An 18,157-nucleotide genomic window follows, 5' to 3' on the forward strand; every position below is an offset into this window, starting at 1 on the left:
TAAACATCTAGAAACTAATGTTCCTTAAGGCTATAACCTCAGAACTGTAAATCAGAGATGAATGCATCTTCACTGAGCTGGGATACCAAAGCTGAGGCACTGCCTGCTGACTGAATCCTACTCTTAACGTTTAATCAGGTGGGAGCAGTGCTTTTTGTTTCTTATGCTTAAGTCGACAATGTCAACACAAAACTATCCTTTGGTCACTCTAAACTTAACAGTCCAGATGATTTTATTTGCTATACTTGAATGTGTAAAAATACAAGGTCCTTCAATCAAAGGGGAAGTTTCTTAATATTAATCAAGAAGTTAGTCCACGTGGATGGAGAAGTCATTTTAAAACGCTGTGCTTGTTGGACTGGTTTCTAATCCTAGCCTAAGTGCAGGCCTAAAACTTAGGCCGCCATCAGGAAACCATGGTCTGAGGTTAAATTTTGAGGCCTTTAAAAGCACCTTCTTGGGCTGTTTTATGCATGGATTAAACACATTAGTAATTATCTCTGAGTCACCAATAATGTATCAGTATCAAATTAAGGAAAGAAATCAAAACATTTCCCCTTGGTGTCGTTTAGCCAAGAGCGATGTTATGCTCCGTGCGTCTTCTGTCCTCTGAATCTGTGCCTGCCTGAAGGCTGTCTTGTGACTATGGCCCTTTGTCTGTGCCTTCTGTGTGTCTGTCAGTTGTATGAGCTGTGTGTCTGTGCTTAAACAAAGGGATACGTCACAGACGTCTTTAACAGTTTTACAAGGGATTACATCACCAGCTCCGACTGATCCCCACTGACCCTGACAACAAACAGTACTATAAACGTGTTTAATATTCAGCATCCATAAGTGTTGTATCCACCCCTTATGGTAGATTTTAGAAAGCTGCTTTCAGTCTCTGTGTTTGTTGCGTTCAGCAAATGATACACATGCATTGTTCTGGTTCAGGGGCGTGGAGGAGCGCATAATTTAAGATAATAGCTCGCATTAGTTTAGATTGTAAAAGTTGATTCCATGAAACATCCGAGGCAAGTAAGGATGGCTGTTCGGTTGTTCCCTTAAAGCCCGGCTAAGCAGTTTGCGTACTCAGTAAGCTAGCAGTTAAGACTCAGATGACCTCAAGGTGTATTGTTAATTCTGGCTGTGTGGTCCAGCAAAAGTTCCAGTCTCTTAAAATACTAGAGATATTTTCAGGATATTGCATTGCCACAGTTATATTTGTTGTTTTTTGTTTTTGAGACCAAGTCTTACTATGCAGCCCTGGCTGACCTGCAACTCAGAGATCTGTCTGCCTCTGCCTCCTGGAGTGCTAGGATTTAAAGGCACCTGCTACCAAGGAAACAAGCTTTTAGTCACTGAGGAAGCGCCCACTCGTTTCCATAGTAACAGAACAGTTTTTCATCCCTAAGCTGTAGGTAGTTAAGGCTTCCCTCTTGTCTACATTCTTCCCAAATGTTTTTGGGTTTGTTTGTTTGTTTGTTTGTTTGTTTGTTTTTGTCAGAACCCAGATATTTTAAAATTGTGTATAGCAGCCACTTTTTCCTGTTGGAGGAGTAAGAAAGACACCTTTAACCATGCACTTGAGCAAGACACCAAGGAAACAAATTGAAGTTCGTAGGTTCCTGGGTTGAGCAGGGAGCTTAAATTGCTCAGCAGTATTGGCTCAAAGATTTATGATAGAGAAATCTGAGTGAGTGACAGAAGTAAAGAAAGTCACATTTTGATTGGAAATCTAAAAGGAAAATTAAGAGCATCTTCAGCTGTGTGAGTTTGCCCATGTCCTTATTTCTTCATTTACCATGGTCCTGTACCCTTTGAACTGGGAACACAGTCTTAATGTACTTTAATAAATGCTTGTGTGCTTGACATCGTCTGCCCCCCTTCTTTAGTGTGTCTGGGTGTGTATATGTGTATGCATATGTAGGTGGCGTAGGTACACATGTGTGTCTCTGGGTGAGTGTAGGTATATACATATGTAGGTAGCATAGGTACACATGGTGTGTGTGTGTGTGTGTGTGTGTGTGTGTGTGTGTGTGTGTAGAGAACAGCATTGGTGGTGTTCCTCTGGCATTTTCTACTTTTCTTTTCTCTTGGGGCGGGGTCATGGAGTCTTTCACAGGCCATGAGCTCACTAAGTAGGCTAGGCTGGCTGCTCAGCAGGCCCCAAGGATCTGCCTGTCTGCAGCCTCAGCACTGGTTTTACAAGTGCACACTGCTATACCGGCTCTTATTGTCTATTTATTTATATTTATTTATTTTGAGACTGGGTTTCTCTGTGTAACCCTGGCTGTTCTGGACTCGCTTTGTAGACCAGGCTGGCCTTGAACTCACAGAGATCCACCTGCCTCTGCCTCCCCAAGTGCTGGGATTACAGATGTGCACCACTGCGCCTGATTGGCTCTTATTTTAAATGTGGGTTCTGGGGCTTGAACTCAGATCTCTGTGCTTGTACAGCAGGCCCTTTACCAACTAAGCTGGCGTCCCAGCCTTGGCTTTCTTTTCTTAGACACTGTCTTCCACTTTCTCTTTATACCATCTATGCATATGTAAGGACAGTGCAGCTGCATTTACCGAGCAGGTGTTGACATCTCAGGGCTGTGCTATAGTGTTTGGCTCTTCTCACGTGAAGCTGACAGGGCAGGTGTGATTTGCTGCAGCTGTGTATCCCAAGAGTCTTCACTGATGATAACATAAGATCTAATATATTAAGAGCCACCACTCATGGGCTGGAAATATAGCCCAGTTGGTAAAGTGCTTGGCATAAAATGATGGGCTGGGATACGCCTGCAAGCTCAGTGTGAATGTGGAGGCAGGAGGCGGAAGTTCAAGGTCATCTTCTGGTACATAGCCTCAGGCTTGAGGCTAGCCTGGGCTACATGAGATCCTGCTCAAAAAGAAGGCAGACAGACAACAGACAACCAAACGACACCCCAACACTGTTCTTGGACAGATGGGCAGGAGGAATTTGCTGGCCTGGTGAGGTTTTCTCCACCATCTTGATCGCTTTCTTTTTCTTCTGTTTTCTAGCCACTTCCTGAGAAGTTTGTGGTGAAAGGTGTCGTGGACCGTTTTTCAGAAGAGTTTGTGGAGACCAGAAGAAAAGCTTTGGACAAATTCCTAAAACGGATTACAGATCATCCTGTACTCTCTTTCAACGAACATTTCAGTGTGTTCCTCACTGCTAAGGTACAGGCAGAGTTGTGTGTGTGTCTCTGCAGAGGATCACTCTTAGGCTCCTTCTCAGACGCTGCTTGGCTCTTTTGAGAGCCACTTCTGAGAATGGTCCTCTGAGGTGGGCATCATGAAGGCCCTCTGCTTTCTTGCTGCGCAGTGCATTGGCATGATCTCTGTTTTAGAATCCAGCAAGAGCGATGGAAGTCAGTGTTGTCCAGTAAGCACTTTTTGGCAGTGTTAGTAGGTGAGGCTTCCCAATGATAGGACCCAAAGCAGGTAAGCATGCTCTCCAGGGCTGACAGCAGACTCCTCAAGTTTGATGAAGTCAGTCTGTCAGTCTGAGCCGAGTTTCCTTCCTTCCTTCCTTCCTTCCTTCCTTCCTTCCTTCCTTCCTTCCTTCCTTCTTTCCTTCCCTCCTTCCTTCCTTCCTTCAATACTTATTTTATATGCATTGGTATTTTGCCTGCATGCATGTCTGTGTGAGGGTGTCAGATCTTACAGACGGGTGTGAGCTGCCATATGAGTACTGGGATTTGAACCCGGGTCCTCTGGGAGAGCAGTCAGTGTTCTTAACCACCAAGCCATCTCTCCAGCCCCTTGAGCCGGGTTTTCATTCTCACCTCTTCACGGTTAGTTTCCCTGCATGGATGCCGGCATAGCACCCCTCAAGAACGCTGTAAACAACTGTGACTTCATTTTTCAGACAGAGACACTGAAGTTCAGAGAGATTAAACTCGTTCAGTCGGTATCACTAAGGCTTGGGTCCTATGACTCTTAAGGCCTCACCCTCCATCTGTATCACAAGGCCCGGGCATTGCTTGCCGACAGCACTGTTCTTAGGTTTGTTTTCCAATCATTTGCCAAAAACAAAAAACAAAAAAACAAAAAACAAAAAAAAACTTGGCTTCTAGCGCGTTGCCAGAGACTGTTCAAACTCAAGTCGGTTGTTCACCGGCTTTGCGTTCACTTGGTGTTGGCAGAACTGGTCTGAAACCTAAGGATCCACTCACACTGTGCAGAAACGGGGTCACACGCTCGGACTCTCGGGCAGCTTAGCTTCTTCCTAGCCAACCCATTTAGCCTCAGATTTCCTGCATTCAAGACATACATAATGCGTTCTAATGACAAGGGTGTAGAAGGCTAGGTCCATTTGTTGTTGTTGTTAAGATGACAAGGAAACAGACATGTACGGATGGCAGCTGCTGACATTTTTAATGCTTCTGAAAGATTCTGTTCTCCACTCATGGAAACTCTCTGGCAAAGTGCTTTTAAGTTTTTGTTTTTAACTTCAGTTGACGGCAGCCCGTGCACTAGCTCCCCCTACTGGTCGAACCTGTTTTAAATGTAAGCCTTTCTCAGTGTACTGACGCTTGGGTGTGGGTTTTCCAATTTCTTGTTTTCCCAAAGTGCAGGTCAGCTCCGAGGTTGCAGGTCCTTTGTCCAGAAGCCCCAGGCTGTCCTCATTACTGAGTGAAGTATAAGAGGGTGTGGCTTGGATTCCTGGTCACTAGGAATCTGCACAAAGAATGAATGGCTTATAGTGTGTCCTGGAGAGAGATGACGTGAGGGCTCTGGGCAAGCAGCATGACAGACTTTTAAAGATGTATAGTAAGGACCTTCAGTATCTCCATCAAAATCCAGTTGGTTCAATGGCGGGGGATGCTGGAGAGCGGCCCTTAAACAGAGGGGTGTGCCTGGGCTTGTGGAGGTGCAACTTTTAATCCCAGCACTTGGGAGCTTGTTGGAGGAAGTGTGTCAGCGGCTGTGGGCTTTGACGTTTCGAAAGCCCACGTCAGGCCCAGTGTCTGTCAGTCTGTTTGCCCCCCTACCCCCACCGGTATGATCAGGATCTCTCCCTCTGCCTCTGCCCCTTCCCTGCCCCCCCCTCCCCGTCTGTCTGTCTGTCTCTGCCAGTGAGTCAGGATGTGGTTCTCAGCTACTTTCCAGCACCAGGCATGGCACCGTGCTCCCTACTGTGGTGATAATGGTCTACTCATCAGAAACTGCAAGCTAGCCCCAGTTAAAAGCCTTCTTCTCTAAGAGTTGATTGGTCCTGGTGTGTCTTCACAGCAATAGAGCACAGGATAGGCCTCACTCTGTAGCCCAGGATAGCTCCTATCCTCATTCCTCAGCCTTCAGAGCACTGGATGCCAGGCGTGTGCTACCAGCTCAGCTCTAAGAGCTTTTGTTTGTTTGGTTGGTTTGAGGGACAGGGTCTTACTGTGTAGACTAGGCTGGCCTTGAACTCAGCCATCCACTGCCTCTGCCTCCTGAGTACTAGGACCAAATGTGTGCATCACCACCATGCTGTATAGTCTTTTAAAATTTGGATACAAGAGGTTCAAACGCCCAATCTATTTCCCATTTTGCCTGGACCCACAGGAAGTTCAGAGCTTAACCTTTGTTTACAGTGTCAGTAGTTCAGTGAGTCCTGTAGCAGTGCTGCTGCTGCTTCTCCTCAGCACCCTACCCTCGCCCTCCTTCTGTGGCTCTAGTAGGGTTTGAGTGAATGAGTGGAATGAATCTTAGGCATTGAATTTTGTCCTAAAGACAGCACAGGGTATTTTTACCGGAAGTTTTAAACCTTCTGTTAGAAAGAGTATTGCATTTAAAGCAGGGAGTAGATTTGACAAGAGCAGTGGCTCTCAACCTTCCTAGTGCTGTGACCCTTTAATACAGTTCCTCATGTTGTGGTGACCTCCAACTTAAAAAAAAACTTTTTTTTTGTTGCTACTTCATAACTGTAATTTTGCTGCTGTTATAAATCGTAAATGTAAATGTCTGATACGCAACCCCTGTGAAAGGGTCATTTCGTTTACGTCCTCTCCCAACAAGGGCCGGCAACCCCCAGGTTGAGAACTATTGGACTAGAAGGTCTAGGGCCCAGACACGTCGACAGGGAGTCTGGACATGAGCATATGACTGAGTGTCTGCTGTGGAGTGTTTTTCTCCAAGCACAACAGCCACCATTTTGTCAGAGCAGCTATGACTTTTTGCAACAGACCTACAAGAGTAGGGCCTGGTGACTATTGATGTCGCATCATAGAAGGATGCATGTGTTTGTGGTGGGGGCGGGGCTTTGTTGGACCCTCACTGGATCTCAGCCACTCCCCTTTTACTTCACAGCTAGCTGTATATAATTCTTCCTGATTGCATATGGCCCCATGGTCATGGGAGATGCTAGTGTTTATAGACTCTGGGTGTTGCTGGGGGGTGGGGATGGCGTGGGGATATCCCTCTTTGCAGCTTTGGGGAAGTCGTCATCCATGCTGGGGTGAAACTTTCTTGTGGCATGGCTCCTCAATTTGGACTTTGGACTTGTGCTATGGAATGCCCTGTAAGGGTAGATGATGCTTGTCTGGCCTCCCCAGGGAAAGAGTTCCCACAATGAGGCTGTGATTCCGAGTGAGCGGCTGCCTTCGGGAGCTGGTTCCCTCAGCCCTGCAGAGTGACTGAGAGGTTCGTTTTTGTCTGCAGGACCTAAATGCCTACAAGAAGCAGGGGATAGCATTGCTGACCAGAGTGGGTGAGTCGGTCAAGCACGTCACCGGAGGCTACAAGCTGAGGAGTCGGCCTCTGGAGTTTGCTGCCATCGGTGACTACTTAGACACCTTTGCACTCAAGCTGGGAACCATCGACCGGATAGCCCAGCGGATCATCAAAGAAGAAATAGGTGAGCTCTTTGTTGAGATTGATGGTGCCCACAGTGACAGGAATGGCTAAGGCTGGCAACCTGCAGAAATGCTGAGTGGCTGTGACTGGAACGCAGTTTGCACTCAGCATGGCACTTGCTTTTCCCATGCCCCCCCCCCCCCCCCCATCTACAGGGCTAATGATTGCAGAAATAAACTTAGCAGGGAGATGGCTCAAAAGAAGAGTGTGGTGACCATGTTTGCCAAGGTTATGACCCAGTGAGCTCTCCCTGCCCTGCAGCACTTCGTATCCTACCCCCCACCCCTCCCCCGAGCTGGGGAGTGAGCCGTTTGTCCCCTTACAGAAGGATAGGCCGGACACACCTGAACAGCGGAGATAATCGTGGCGAGACATGAAACACATCACACAGGCCTGTTCCGTTACTGCCGTTTCCTAATAGTTACACAACAGCAATCGTATTCTGTCAACGTGACAGGAACCCTGATGGCAAGTGCAGGGCCAGATTAACTCTGTAGGGGTGAGGAAGTCATTTTCCCCCCTTATTCCCTGCAACCACTGATAGGATCATTGAGTGAAGGAGGGAGTCTGCGCTATAAAACCTATGTTCCCTATGACCTTACTGTTTTTACATTGCAACCCCCCCACTTTTAAAAAGAGCTCCCCACCTTCAAGTACTAGAGACACAACTCAGGTTAAAAGCACTTGTTACTCTTGAGAGGACCTGGCTTCAGTTCCTAACACCTACATGGTGCCTCCCAACTACCTATAACCCCAGCTCCCAGGGCTCTGAGGCCCTCTGAACCCATATGAGCGTCTCCCCCATTGCCTTTGTAACGTGTTGCCCTTGACAGCATCATGAGTAGGGCGAACTGTTTTTGAAGAAGTTCCCTGGATTTGGCTCTTAGCCATTTTTCCCCCTAAAGCATTTTGGTTCCTATTAACAAGAATCCTGGATATTTGTCGTATGTTAGTAGTAACTTACATTAGCTTTTAGGGGGAAAAAAAAGTTAGGACTATATTACACTTAAAGGAGAGCGTGCCCTGGAAAGAGAGAACAGCCAAGGCTGTGCGTCCTAACGTAGAAGGGTCTTGACTGGATTCCCAAATCAGTCCTCCCAGTGAGTGCTCCCCAGCCAGATCCCAACTGGCCTCTCTTCCTCTAGAGTACCTGGTCGAGCTGCGGGAATATGGGCCTGTGTATTCCACGTGGAGCGCCTTGGAAGGGGAGCTGGCAGAGCCCCTGGAGGGCGTGTCAGCCTGCATTGGGAACTGCTCCACAGCCTTGGAAGAGCTGACAGATGACATAACAGAAGAGTTTCTGCCTGTGCTCAGGGAATACATTCTGTACTCTGACTCCATGAAGGTAAGCTGCCGTGCTGGGCACACTCACCAAAATGTACGAATTATTGCCTGTTTGCGTGTGGTGCACGTCTCTTCGTTGTAGCTGGGAAGACTGAGACCAAGGACATCTAGACAGAACTTATGGTGAGCAGAGGGTGTGAGTTAAGTGGAAGAAAAGGTTGGAAGACATTTTCTATCAGTGTTCTCATACTTAGGAAAGCAAACATCTACTAAGCAGGCGTGGGCTGCTGTGGGGAAGGATGGTTAGGGAGCTTTGGGAATTAAAAACATGATTTCTCGGGCCTGCCTGCTGGAAGAGCACATGGTGGTTCTTAATTGTTTGTAGAGCCGGTCTCGGGAATCGTTTCTAGCCTCCTCAGGCAACAGGCACTTATGACCCCATAAGACATATGAGTAGTCAGAGTACCCATATGCCTAAAAATTTATTTAAAAAGCAATTGATTTGTTAAGTAAAATTGGTAATGTTGGAAAACATGGTTGAGGAAATCTTAGAAAGTAAGACCAAAAAAAAAAAAAAAAGTAGTTGGAAGGTCAAACACAACTGCGATAGAAGGCAAGGGACACTGACATCCTTGACTGATCAAGGGTCAGCATCTTTCTGAGAATTCCTGACTGAGGGAATAGGACTAACCAAGGGAAGGGATTAAGAAAGAGATAATACGAGAAGTTGAAGGGAGAAAGAGCTAAAATATAAAAGGTGTAAGAGTGAAAATGGCTTTGGTCCAGCGGCAGCGAGCTGTGAGGACACACAGAGCTGTGTATCTCTATACAGCGTAAGGATGGGTGCCCCGCATGCCCCTCAGGGTGGCTCACAGAGACTGGCTGGGAGCACAGCTTCGGGGGACTCCTGTGATGGTGGCCCCAGCTAGAGAAAGGATCTGTCTTCCTAGCAGTGTGAAAAGAGACACAGCTGTATGTTGAAAGCCCTTCTCCAAGCAGCCCCCTTCAGGTAGCCAAAGATGGCCCCGAACTCTTGATCCTCCTGCTTAAAAACAGAGCTATACTGAGTACTAAGTTGCGTGGTGATTATTGGAATAGAGGCTGAAAAACCTAAACTCCTGACCCCAAACCTGCAGTGCATGCTCATCTGTTACCTTGTGTGTGTGTGTGTGTGTGTGTGCGCGCGCGCGCGCGCGCACATGCGTGGGCACGTGTAATGCAAGGGGCTTGGATGAGATTTTCAGACAGTGATGCACGTCATTGGTTTCTCTGCTTTTGAATAGTTATGCTAAAAGTCCATTTTCATATTTTACTTCCCCAAGAGAATCCTATAGTTCCCTTTTAAAAAAAGATTTCCTTCCTTCCTTCCTTCCTTCCTTCCTTTCTTTCTTTCTTTCATTCTTTCTTGGTTTCTCTGTGTAGCTTTGGCTGTCCTGGAGCTCACTGTACAGATTAGGCTGGCCTTGAACTCACAGAGATCCTCCTACTTCTGCCTCCTGAGTGCTGGGATTAAAGGCGCGCACCACCATGCCTGGCAAGCTTCCTGACATTTTATATTTGTGTGAGAGTGTGTTTACGGGATGCCTGGACGTGACGCTTGCATCCACGCGCTAGGCGGGCTGCAGGACTGCACAGCTCCTGCTGGCTTTGACTAAACCAAAGTGAGTCTTTGAGGAGGCCTCTTGGCAGCCGTTGGAGCCCGTTTTCCCTTCCCACAGTGTGTGAGCTCGCAGCCTGTCCAGAGGAAGACATGGCTTGAGCTCAGGGGGAGATGTATTGCGATCCCTGCTATATACTCACGGTTGTGGTGTTATCTTGGAAAAAATCCAGAGTTGATGTTGAAAGGCAAACCAAAGAATATGTCTGTGACTCCTGGGTGGTTTTGTCATTGTAGGCGAAGGGCTGTTTGCCACAAATGTGTCACGGTTGACAGTCTCTTAGTTGATACTGCTGGTTCATTGTAAATATTCTGGGTGACAGGTATTAGGTTTGATAATTCTTTTGTAGAAAACTTCAGACATGTGCAGAAGTAGGTGCGGTTAGCAGAAACAGGAGGGCTTCTGGGCCTTGCTGATGGGTGTCAGCCTAGGTGCAAAAAATTATAAACTCTAGGTCAGGTGAGAGGCCTTGTCTCAGGATGATAAGGTGGAGATTAATAAAGGGGAAGACACAGTGTCCTCTGGGCTCTGTATGTGTGAATGGGTATGCAGTGTAACACAGACACCCAGACACACACAGACACTCAGACACACACGCACACACACACACACACACACACAGACACACACACCCCACATCCATTCCTTGAATCACACGAGCCACATGTCAAGTACTTGACAGCAGATGGGCTAGTGTCAGCTGTGATATAGAATATGTTTCTGTCACAACAGAAAGCTCCACTGGTGACATTCATGAGTGGCGAGTGAACATCAGTGCTTAGCAGGAGATGAACGATGGCAGGTTATATACTCGTCAGAGTAAATTCTTCAGGGGAGGACTTGGGGCTGCCAGTGTTGGTGCTGTCTTTAGAAGATGGCCTGAGAGTAGCCTTCGCATGTTTGAACATATCACCAAGGGCCTAACACTTAGTCCAGCAGTGGGTCCTTCCGGCCCTGACTCCGTGCTGTGTTGGAAGGTCCCTGTGTAGAATCTGTGATTAGAAACTCTCTAGGTAACTTGTGGCTTCTGAGTCAGTGGGTAAGAAGGCTCTCCATCCCTGGTTTGCCTTTTTTTTTTTTTTAATGTAGCAGAAGGTGGAGAGGAAGGACTGAGCTGTGTCTTTTCTTCTGCAAGCTCTTAGGGTCTGAGCAGCAGAGCTGAGACTGGGGGAAGGGAAGAGAGCCCAGGGCACAGGCTCAAGGCGCGGGTCACTGTCCCCCAGGTGTCAGCGCCACAGATTAAGGAGTCGAGAATTCTCCTGCAATCATTTTATAACTTGGCAATGGTAGCTAATTAGTGTATTCATGAAAATTGCTGAGCGTAGACTTAAATGCTGTCACCACAGAAATAAGCATGAGGTAGTATCTGTTAATTACCTCAGTTTGGCCACACCATAATATGCATGTACTTTAGAACACTTTATGTAGAGTAAATATGTATGATTCTTGTCAATTATATAAATTAATAGTCATAATTAAGAACTATTTACACTTGGCATGGTGGGGCACTCCTTTAATCCCAGCACTTGGGGAGGCAGAGGCAAATGGATCACTGTGAGTTCCAGGCCAGCCTGGAGCAAGTCCAGGACAGTCACGGCTACACAGAGAAACCCTGTAGATTTTTCCACTGAACCCGGAGGTGGCCATGCATTTCAAGCACAAAGCCCGGTGTCTGTCAGAGGTCTCTGGGCAGTGTGGCAGAGGTGCACATCTCCCCACTTGCTCTTCCCAAGATTTGTTGCTGTCAACATCAGGAGGAGTTCCTCCATGGAGAGCCCACTCTCCAGGATTGGGTCTTCTTCCTTCCCTCCTGTCCTCAGAGCTGGTGCTGTGTGCAGAGCTGGTGTTGTGTACAGAGCTGGTATTGTGTGCAGAGCTGGTGTTGTGTGCAGAGCTGGTGTTGTGTGCAGAGCTGGTGTTGTGTGCAGAGCTGGTGCTGTGTGCAGAGCTGGTGCTGTGTGCAGAGCTGGTGTTGTGTACAGAGCTGGTGCTGTGTGCAGAGCTGGTGTTGTGTGCAGAGCTGGTGTTGTGTGCAGAGCTGGTGTTGTGTGCAGAGTTGGTGCTGTGTGCAGAACTGGTGTTGTGTGCAGAGCTGGTGTTGTGTGCAGAGTTGGTGCTGTGTGCAGAGCTGGTGCTGTGTGCAGAGCTGGTGCTGTGTGCAGAGCTGGTGTTGTGTGCAGCTTCAGGCCTGGGAGCACGAGGCTAGGCCCGGGACACTGGGAAGTGGGGAGGGCCGGGAGTTCGAGGCCCCTTTGCAGAGATTACATGCGTCTCTCCACCTTCCACAGGGTGTGTTGAAGAAGAGGGACCAAGTTCAAGCAGAGTACGAAGCCAAACTGGAAGCCGTGGCTCTGAGAAAGGAAGATCGCCCCAAGGTCAGCACAGCACCCAGCCGGGGCTGGGCCGAAAGCTGCAGGCTCCTTGCTGTTTGGGGGTCAAGAACTAACTTGTACAATACAAGCTAGCTGTCCGCACAGGAGCTCTGCGTGCCTAGAACCACGCAGCAAGCTTGCCACGGGGAGGGGCTACTGAGGACGGGAGCTATTGACTCTTTGTTCTTAGATTTAGCAATAGAACCTTACCACTACCCATCTTTTGTTCTCTTTCATGTTTGTTGTGATTGAAGTTGTGTTTGTAATCACAGAAGGCAGAGGGATAGGGAAAGCTATTAAGGTAATAGTGAGGACCAGTGTTCAGGTAAATAGTTGGACATCAGACGTAGTCATCAGTCCTCCCCTCTGTGGAACAGACTTGGTGAATTTGGAACCCGACTTCAGAGTTAACACTCCTGGACTGTGTGTGCACCTTATATCTATCTATCTATCTATCTATCTATCTATCTATCTATCTATATTTATTTATTTTTAATGTTGCCTCACATGATACTGTACTAGTCATCTGAGACTCAGAAGGGCCAGAGAAGTGAGTCACAGAGCAGCTTTTGGAGTTGCCTGGCCTTTTGGGAGCAGACGTGTCTGTATCCAGGATAGCAGGTAGACGCAGGTCTGTTGTGTTGATTCCGTGTCACCATAGTGATCCACACCGGCATCCTATGGAAAGTAGATGAGACGGTATGTCAGTTCTGCTCCTCCTTGTTTTGACTAAAGGAAGGGAGGGTTTGCTTCAGCTTACGGTTGAGGGTACTGTCCAGCATAGCAGGGGTGACACGGCAGCAAGAGCGTGAAGCAGCTGGTCACCTGCTGTCACAGTCAGGAAACAAAGAGCGGCGGCCACTAGTACACAACTTATTTTCTCCTTTTTATTCAGTGGACAACTCTAGGTCCCAGAGCGGTGCCCACTTCAGTTAGCTCAATCTAGAAACATATTCACAGACATGCCTGGAGTTTGGTTTCCAAGGTGATTCAGTTTCATCAACTTGGCAACCATGTTAACCATCTTGTCGCTGGCCCAGAGCGTGTAGCCGCTGGACACCCCACCCCACCCCGAACACCCCATCTTCTGTGCTGTGGACTGTCATGGGTTCCTGTCCGTGGACTGTCATGGGTTCCTGTCCGTGGACTGTCATGGGTTCCTGTCCGTGGACTGTCATGGGTTCCTGTCCGTGGACTGTCATGGGTTCCTGTCCGTGGACTGTCATGGGTTCCTGTCCGTGGACTGTCATGGGTTCCTGTCCTGCGTGCTTTGAGGAGCCCATGGTGGAAATGACAGCAGGCGCACAGCCTCGTCCTCACGCTGCCCCTCTCCCTGGAGGACTTCTAGCTCTTGTCATCTGCAACACAGCTCCACAGGCCAAGCCCACGCCTCAGCCTCACGGAAGAGGAATGACATGGAAGACTAGATATTTAAATATTTTCTTTTCATAATTTAGCCTTAACTGTAAGGGTAGAGGCCACTTCGGGAAAAGAGAAGTAACTGTGCTCTCACGTGTAAGATCTAAAGAAGTTGAGCTTACAAAGACAGAGCGGAGTGGTGGTTGCTGGAAAGTGGGGGAGTTAGGAAGATGTTGGTCAAGAGGCACAAAGCTTTAGTTATGGGATGAACGTGTACTGAAGATCTAATGTGTTTCATTGCTGCAGTGGATGCTAATGTGATTATGGTAATTATTTCATGGTTTATATGCATATCAGATCACACATCTTCAATAGGAATAATCTCTGTCAGTTAAGTTGGTTTTGTTGTTGTTGTTGTTGTTATTGCTTTAATCTAGAAGTCAACCAGAGGTGGTGGTGTACACCTTTAACCCCAGTACTTGGGAGGCAGAAGCAGGCAGATTTCTGTGAGTTCGAGGCCACCCCAGTCTACAATGCTAGTGTAGGACAACCAGGGCTACACAGAGAAACCCTGTCTCGAAAAACCAAAGGAAGTGGGAGGAAAACCAGAAGCCACTTTTTGTCATAGTTTGCTTTTTTTTTTTTAATTTTAAAGATTTGTTTGTTTGTTTTTTGTATATGAGTGCTCTATCTGCATGTACACCTGCATGCCAGAAGAGGGCATCAAGATCACAGCATAGATGGTTGTGAGCCACCATGTGGTTGCTGGGAATTGAACTCAGGACCTCTAGAAGAGCAGCCAGTGCTTTTAGCCACTGAGCCATCTCTCCAGTCCCATAGTTTGCTTTTTATTGCTTTGATGAACACCACATCTAAAAGGAAGGAAGGGAAGGAAAAGGGTTTATTGCACGCACGCAGGCACGCACGCACAGACACGATCTTCCTGGTCACAGTCCGTTGAGGGAAGCTGAGGCAGGAACTGAAGCAGAAACAGAAGGAACGCTGCCTGCTGAGTTGCTCTGACCTCCTCAGTTCACTCAGGCCCACCCTGCCCAGGGGTGGCTGTTATGTGGGTATCAGGGATTCGAACTTAGGTTGTCGTGCTAACAGCTCTTCCTCGCTGGGCTCTTCCCCAGCTCTGCCCGGAAGCACCCATCCATTTTCCTTGGATATTGCCATTCCACTGTCTGTCAGACACGAGAAGCATGGCTAACAATACCTCAGTCGCAAACAGGAAAGTGTTGAAACAAGAAGGAATGCTAGGCGTTACTCACCAGTTATTGTCACAAGACCATGCAGACCAGAAACAGTTTCAATGCCAGCTCCCTGCAAGCTGTCAGCAGTCCTGGTATTCCTAACGTGGGGCAACTTCACAAGGGAAGGTGTTCAGTTCCCTCAGCCTTGCTCGTGCCATGTTGACATCATCCTGGTTGGTGGGAACTGACTCTTGATAGTTTCTCCTGTAGCTTGGGGACATTTGGCCTCACAGGACTAGGGACTTAAAACCTTCAAGGTCTCATTTGCTTCTGGCAAGTGTGGGCCTAGCTTTGGGCATGCTGAGCCTCAGTCACCTTACGGGCCCAATAGAGTACTTGAGTTAAGACAGAAAACCTGGCTTTGGAAAAACCACTGTGACCTGGAAGCCCCCACTGGCCGTGTGCATGGATGACGCTCGCCACAGCAAGCCGAAGGCTGTGAAACCCCGGGGGCACACTTGCTTTTCGAGAAAGTCTTTCTAAATCTTAAGAAAAACTAGAAAGCACTTGCTATGTTATGCTTCAAATTCCGTTGGTACCCTTCATGATTTTCCTTCTGGTCTCGGATCGTCTGGTTACCTCACACCCAGGATACAGAAGGACACCTAGTTTATGTCTGATGCGGCATTCAGAGGAGGGAGCTGGCTGTTGTCCCCTTACTACAGTTCCCTCAGATAAACGAGGAAAGGCCTTGTCAGACATCACACAAGTATTAGACTAGTTCTTGTGACCACCCGAGAAGGAAACCCTTCTTTTCTAGTTCTGATACGATGCGGGACTGTACCCAGGATTGCTGCTGCGTGTGCAAAGCCTGTACCCATTGGTCAGCGTGACTGAAAAAATCCTAAAGCATCCCAAGCCCCCAGGGGTGACACACAGGGGTGCATCCCTGTGTGTCTCTCTGCTTGAGTGGGGTGGATGATATTTGGGCCAGGACAGTGCTTTTTTTTTTTAAATTAATTTATTCTTGTTACATCTCAATGGTTATCCCATCCCTTGTATCCTCCCATTCTTCCCTCCCTCCCATTTCTCCTTACTCCCCCATTTTGATGTTTTTAAGTTAGCATTTGGCCCCCTGCAAATGTTTGAGGAGGTGCTCACAGTAGGAGAAGCCAACCGCACTTCAAAGCCGTGACTGTGTCCCCGTCCAGGTGCCAGCAGATGTGGAGAAGTGCCAGGACAGGATGGAGTGCTTCAACGCCGACCTGAAGGCAGATATGGAGAGGTGGCAGAACAGCAAGCGCCATGACTTCCGGCAGCTGCTCGTGGGCTTGGCGGACAAGAATATCCAGTATTATGAGAAGGTGAGGAGCAGGCCCCATGCCACTGTGGCTCCTAGAGCCTTTTTGTGGGGGGTCTTCCGGAAGTCCCCAAGCACGACCCCCTTGTCCCATCCCTAACTTGCCTCATCGAAGCTGCCCTGCATGGGCTGTGCTGAGTTTGGGAACAGAGAACCAGCTGTCCTAGGCTCCTCTTGCACACTGCTAGAGGAAGCGGCTCTTTGTTCTGCGCAGCTGGCTGCTTCCCAGACCCAGAGAGACCTGTACGTGGGCACCCCAGTTAATGGAGGCTTTGGGGTTACTTCATGTTACCTTGTGGTTCCACATAAAGGGTTCTTTATTCCCACTATGCCATGGACCCCTTTAGTCATCTGTTGAAGCTGACAGACTAAAATAATGCTTGTTTATCTTTTTTTTAAAAAATGTATATAAGTGCTTTATATTCATGCACACCAGAAGAAGAAATCAGATCCCATTACTACAGATGGTTGTGAGCCAACATGTGGTTGCTGGCAATTAAACTCAGGCCCTCTGGAAAAGCACTCACGTGCTCTTAACCGCTGAACCATCTCTCCAGCCTCCAATAGTGTTTATTTTTAATGTTGAACTTTAAAATACTTTTTAAATACCTAAATAAAGGGATATGGAATTACCCAAGAAAGCAATGCTATTAAAAAAGACTTTTATTCATGTATCCTCTTGCCATATGGACCTCAGGTTTAGTATTCCCATTAACACATACACACACACACACACACACACACACACACACACACACACACACACGGGAGGGAAGGGTAAGAGGGAGAGAACTGTCCCCTCAAATCAAGGCTCACTCCTAATGTATCTAACTTGAAGCCATTTCTGGTAATGAGTCTTGATGTCCTTTGTCCTAACCTTACAGTTAAGCAATGGCCCAGTTTGAGTTGAAATAACGTGTGGCCTTGAATTTCAGCTGTTCTCACCCTGTGGGAAGATGCCAGGGGCAGGTGTATCTCCTAGGTTGTAGCCCTAGGACATGTTTGTGGTGACAATTTGGGGACTTTGGTTTCTTTATAAAAACACAACCAGGCCTGGTGGTGCACACCTGTAATCCCAGCACTCTGGGAGGCAGAGGCAGGCAGATCTCTGTGAGTTCAGGGCCAGCCTGGTCTATAAAATGAGCTCAGGACAGCCAAGGCTACACAGAAAACCCTGTCTCAAAAAACTAAAAGACAAAACAAAATAAAAAACCACAGAAATATTATAAGAATATGTTTTTGTTTTAATCGCAGGTGTGGGGTGTGGGGCTGCTTCAGATTGTCCACAGCTGCTGACTATGATTTGCCTCGTGCTCTAGCAGGGGCGTGGTTTTGCCAGCTGCAGATAGTTTCTGTGACTGTGTGACTTTCGGAATTCTAGAGGATATATAAATGCTAGGACCCTGAGAGGCAGGGTAGACTGTTGGCCAGTTGCTGGTTGCTGTTGGTTACAGCTTAACTAGTCATGTACAAAGAAGAAACAACCAGAAAAAGTTAGCTATTCTGATGGTGATCAAACTTGCCCCCAAAGAACTCGACGCCCCTGATGAGCAAGAGATAGTCTAACTATGATGTTGCCCCCTTTCCGACACCTGACTTTATTCAGGGATCTCTTTCCTCTCTCTCCTTTTTTCTCTCTGATCTAGTGTTAGGAGGTTGAAAGGGAAGAGGAAAAGGGGTAGAGAGGGGTGGAAGAAAAGAGAACCCACAGAGTGGTGAAAGGTCAGCACACACGTCCGTGGCCTGGGCTGGAGGCTCTGGGGTGATAGGCCTGCACTTTTCCGAGTTTGCTAAAGGAAGTCTAGGAAACAAACTCGAGGGTGGGAAGAGGAGCCCCCCCCCCCCCACTTCTATCTGGAGTCCTGGCTGCTTCTGACTTGGATCTTCCCTGGATGCTTAGCATGTGTCAGCTCATTAAATTTAACGCTCCACCACTGCTAAGCGGTATGAGCATGGGAGGAAGCCCTGAGTGGGGAGTCCTTAGTGACTATGTATTGTGGGCCCATTCCGAGGCTTCCAACCCAGGGGAAGTTGACAAAATGCGCGCGCCAGGCTTTTGAGGGATAGCAAAGCTTCCTTTGTGAACAGTTGATCAGG

General features: G+C 47.8%; 1 protein-coding gene across 3 annotated transcripts in view; it reads left to right on the plus strand.

Moving 5' to 3' along the window:
• Positions 1 to 18,157, plus strand: part of SNX30 (sorting nexin family member 30) — a 94,304-nt gene that overhangs the window by 68,892 nt on the left and 7,255 nt on the right. For 2 of the 3 annotated variants that reach the window (XM_084751557.1, XM_084751558.1), the window contains exons 4-8: positions 3,013 to 3,171; positions 6,637 to 6,832; positions 7,977 to 8,176; positions 12,062 to 12,148; positions 15,912 to 16,064. In XM_084751557.1, the coding sequence (XP_084607683.1) occupies positions 3,013 to 3,171; positions 6,637 to 6,832; positions 7,977 to 8,176; positions 12,062 to 12,148; positions 15,912 to 16,064 (795 nt within the window). Of the gene's footprint in view, positions 1 to 3,012; positions 3,172 to 6,636; positions 6,833 to 7,976; positions 8,177 to 12,061; positions 12,149 to 15,911; positions 16,065 to 16,473; positions 17,909 to 18,157 lie in introns of those variants that run through there. The other variant, XM_084751556.1, reaches the window with a different exon arrangement.

This window comes from Acomys minous (genome assembly GCF_964271855.1).
Source record: "Acomys minous genome assembly, chromosome: 1".
Lineage (NCBI taxonomy): Eukaryota > Metazoa > Chordata > Mammalia > Rodentia > Muridae > Acomys > Acomys minous.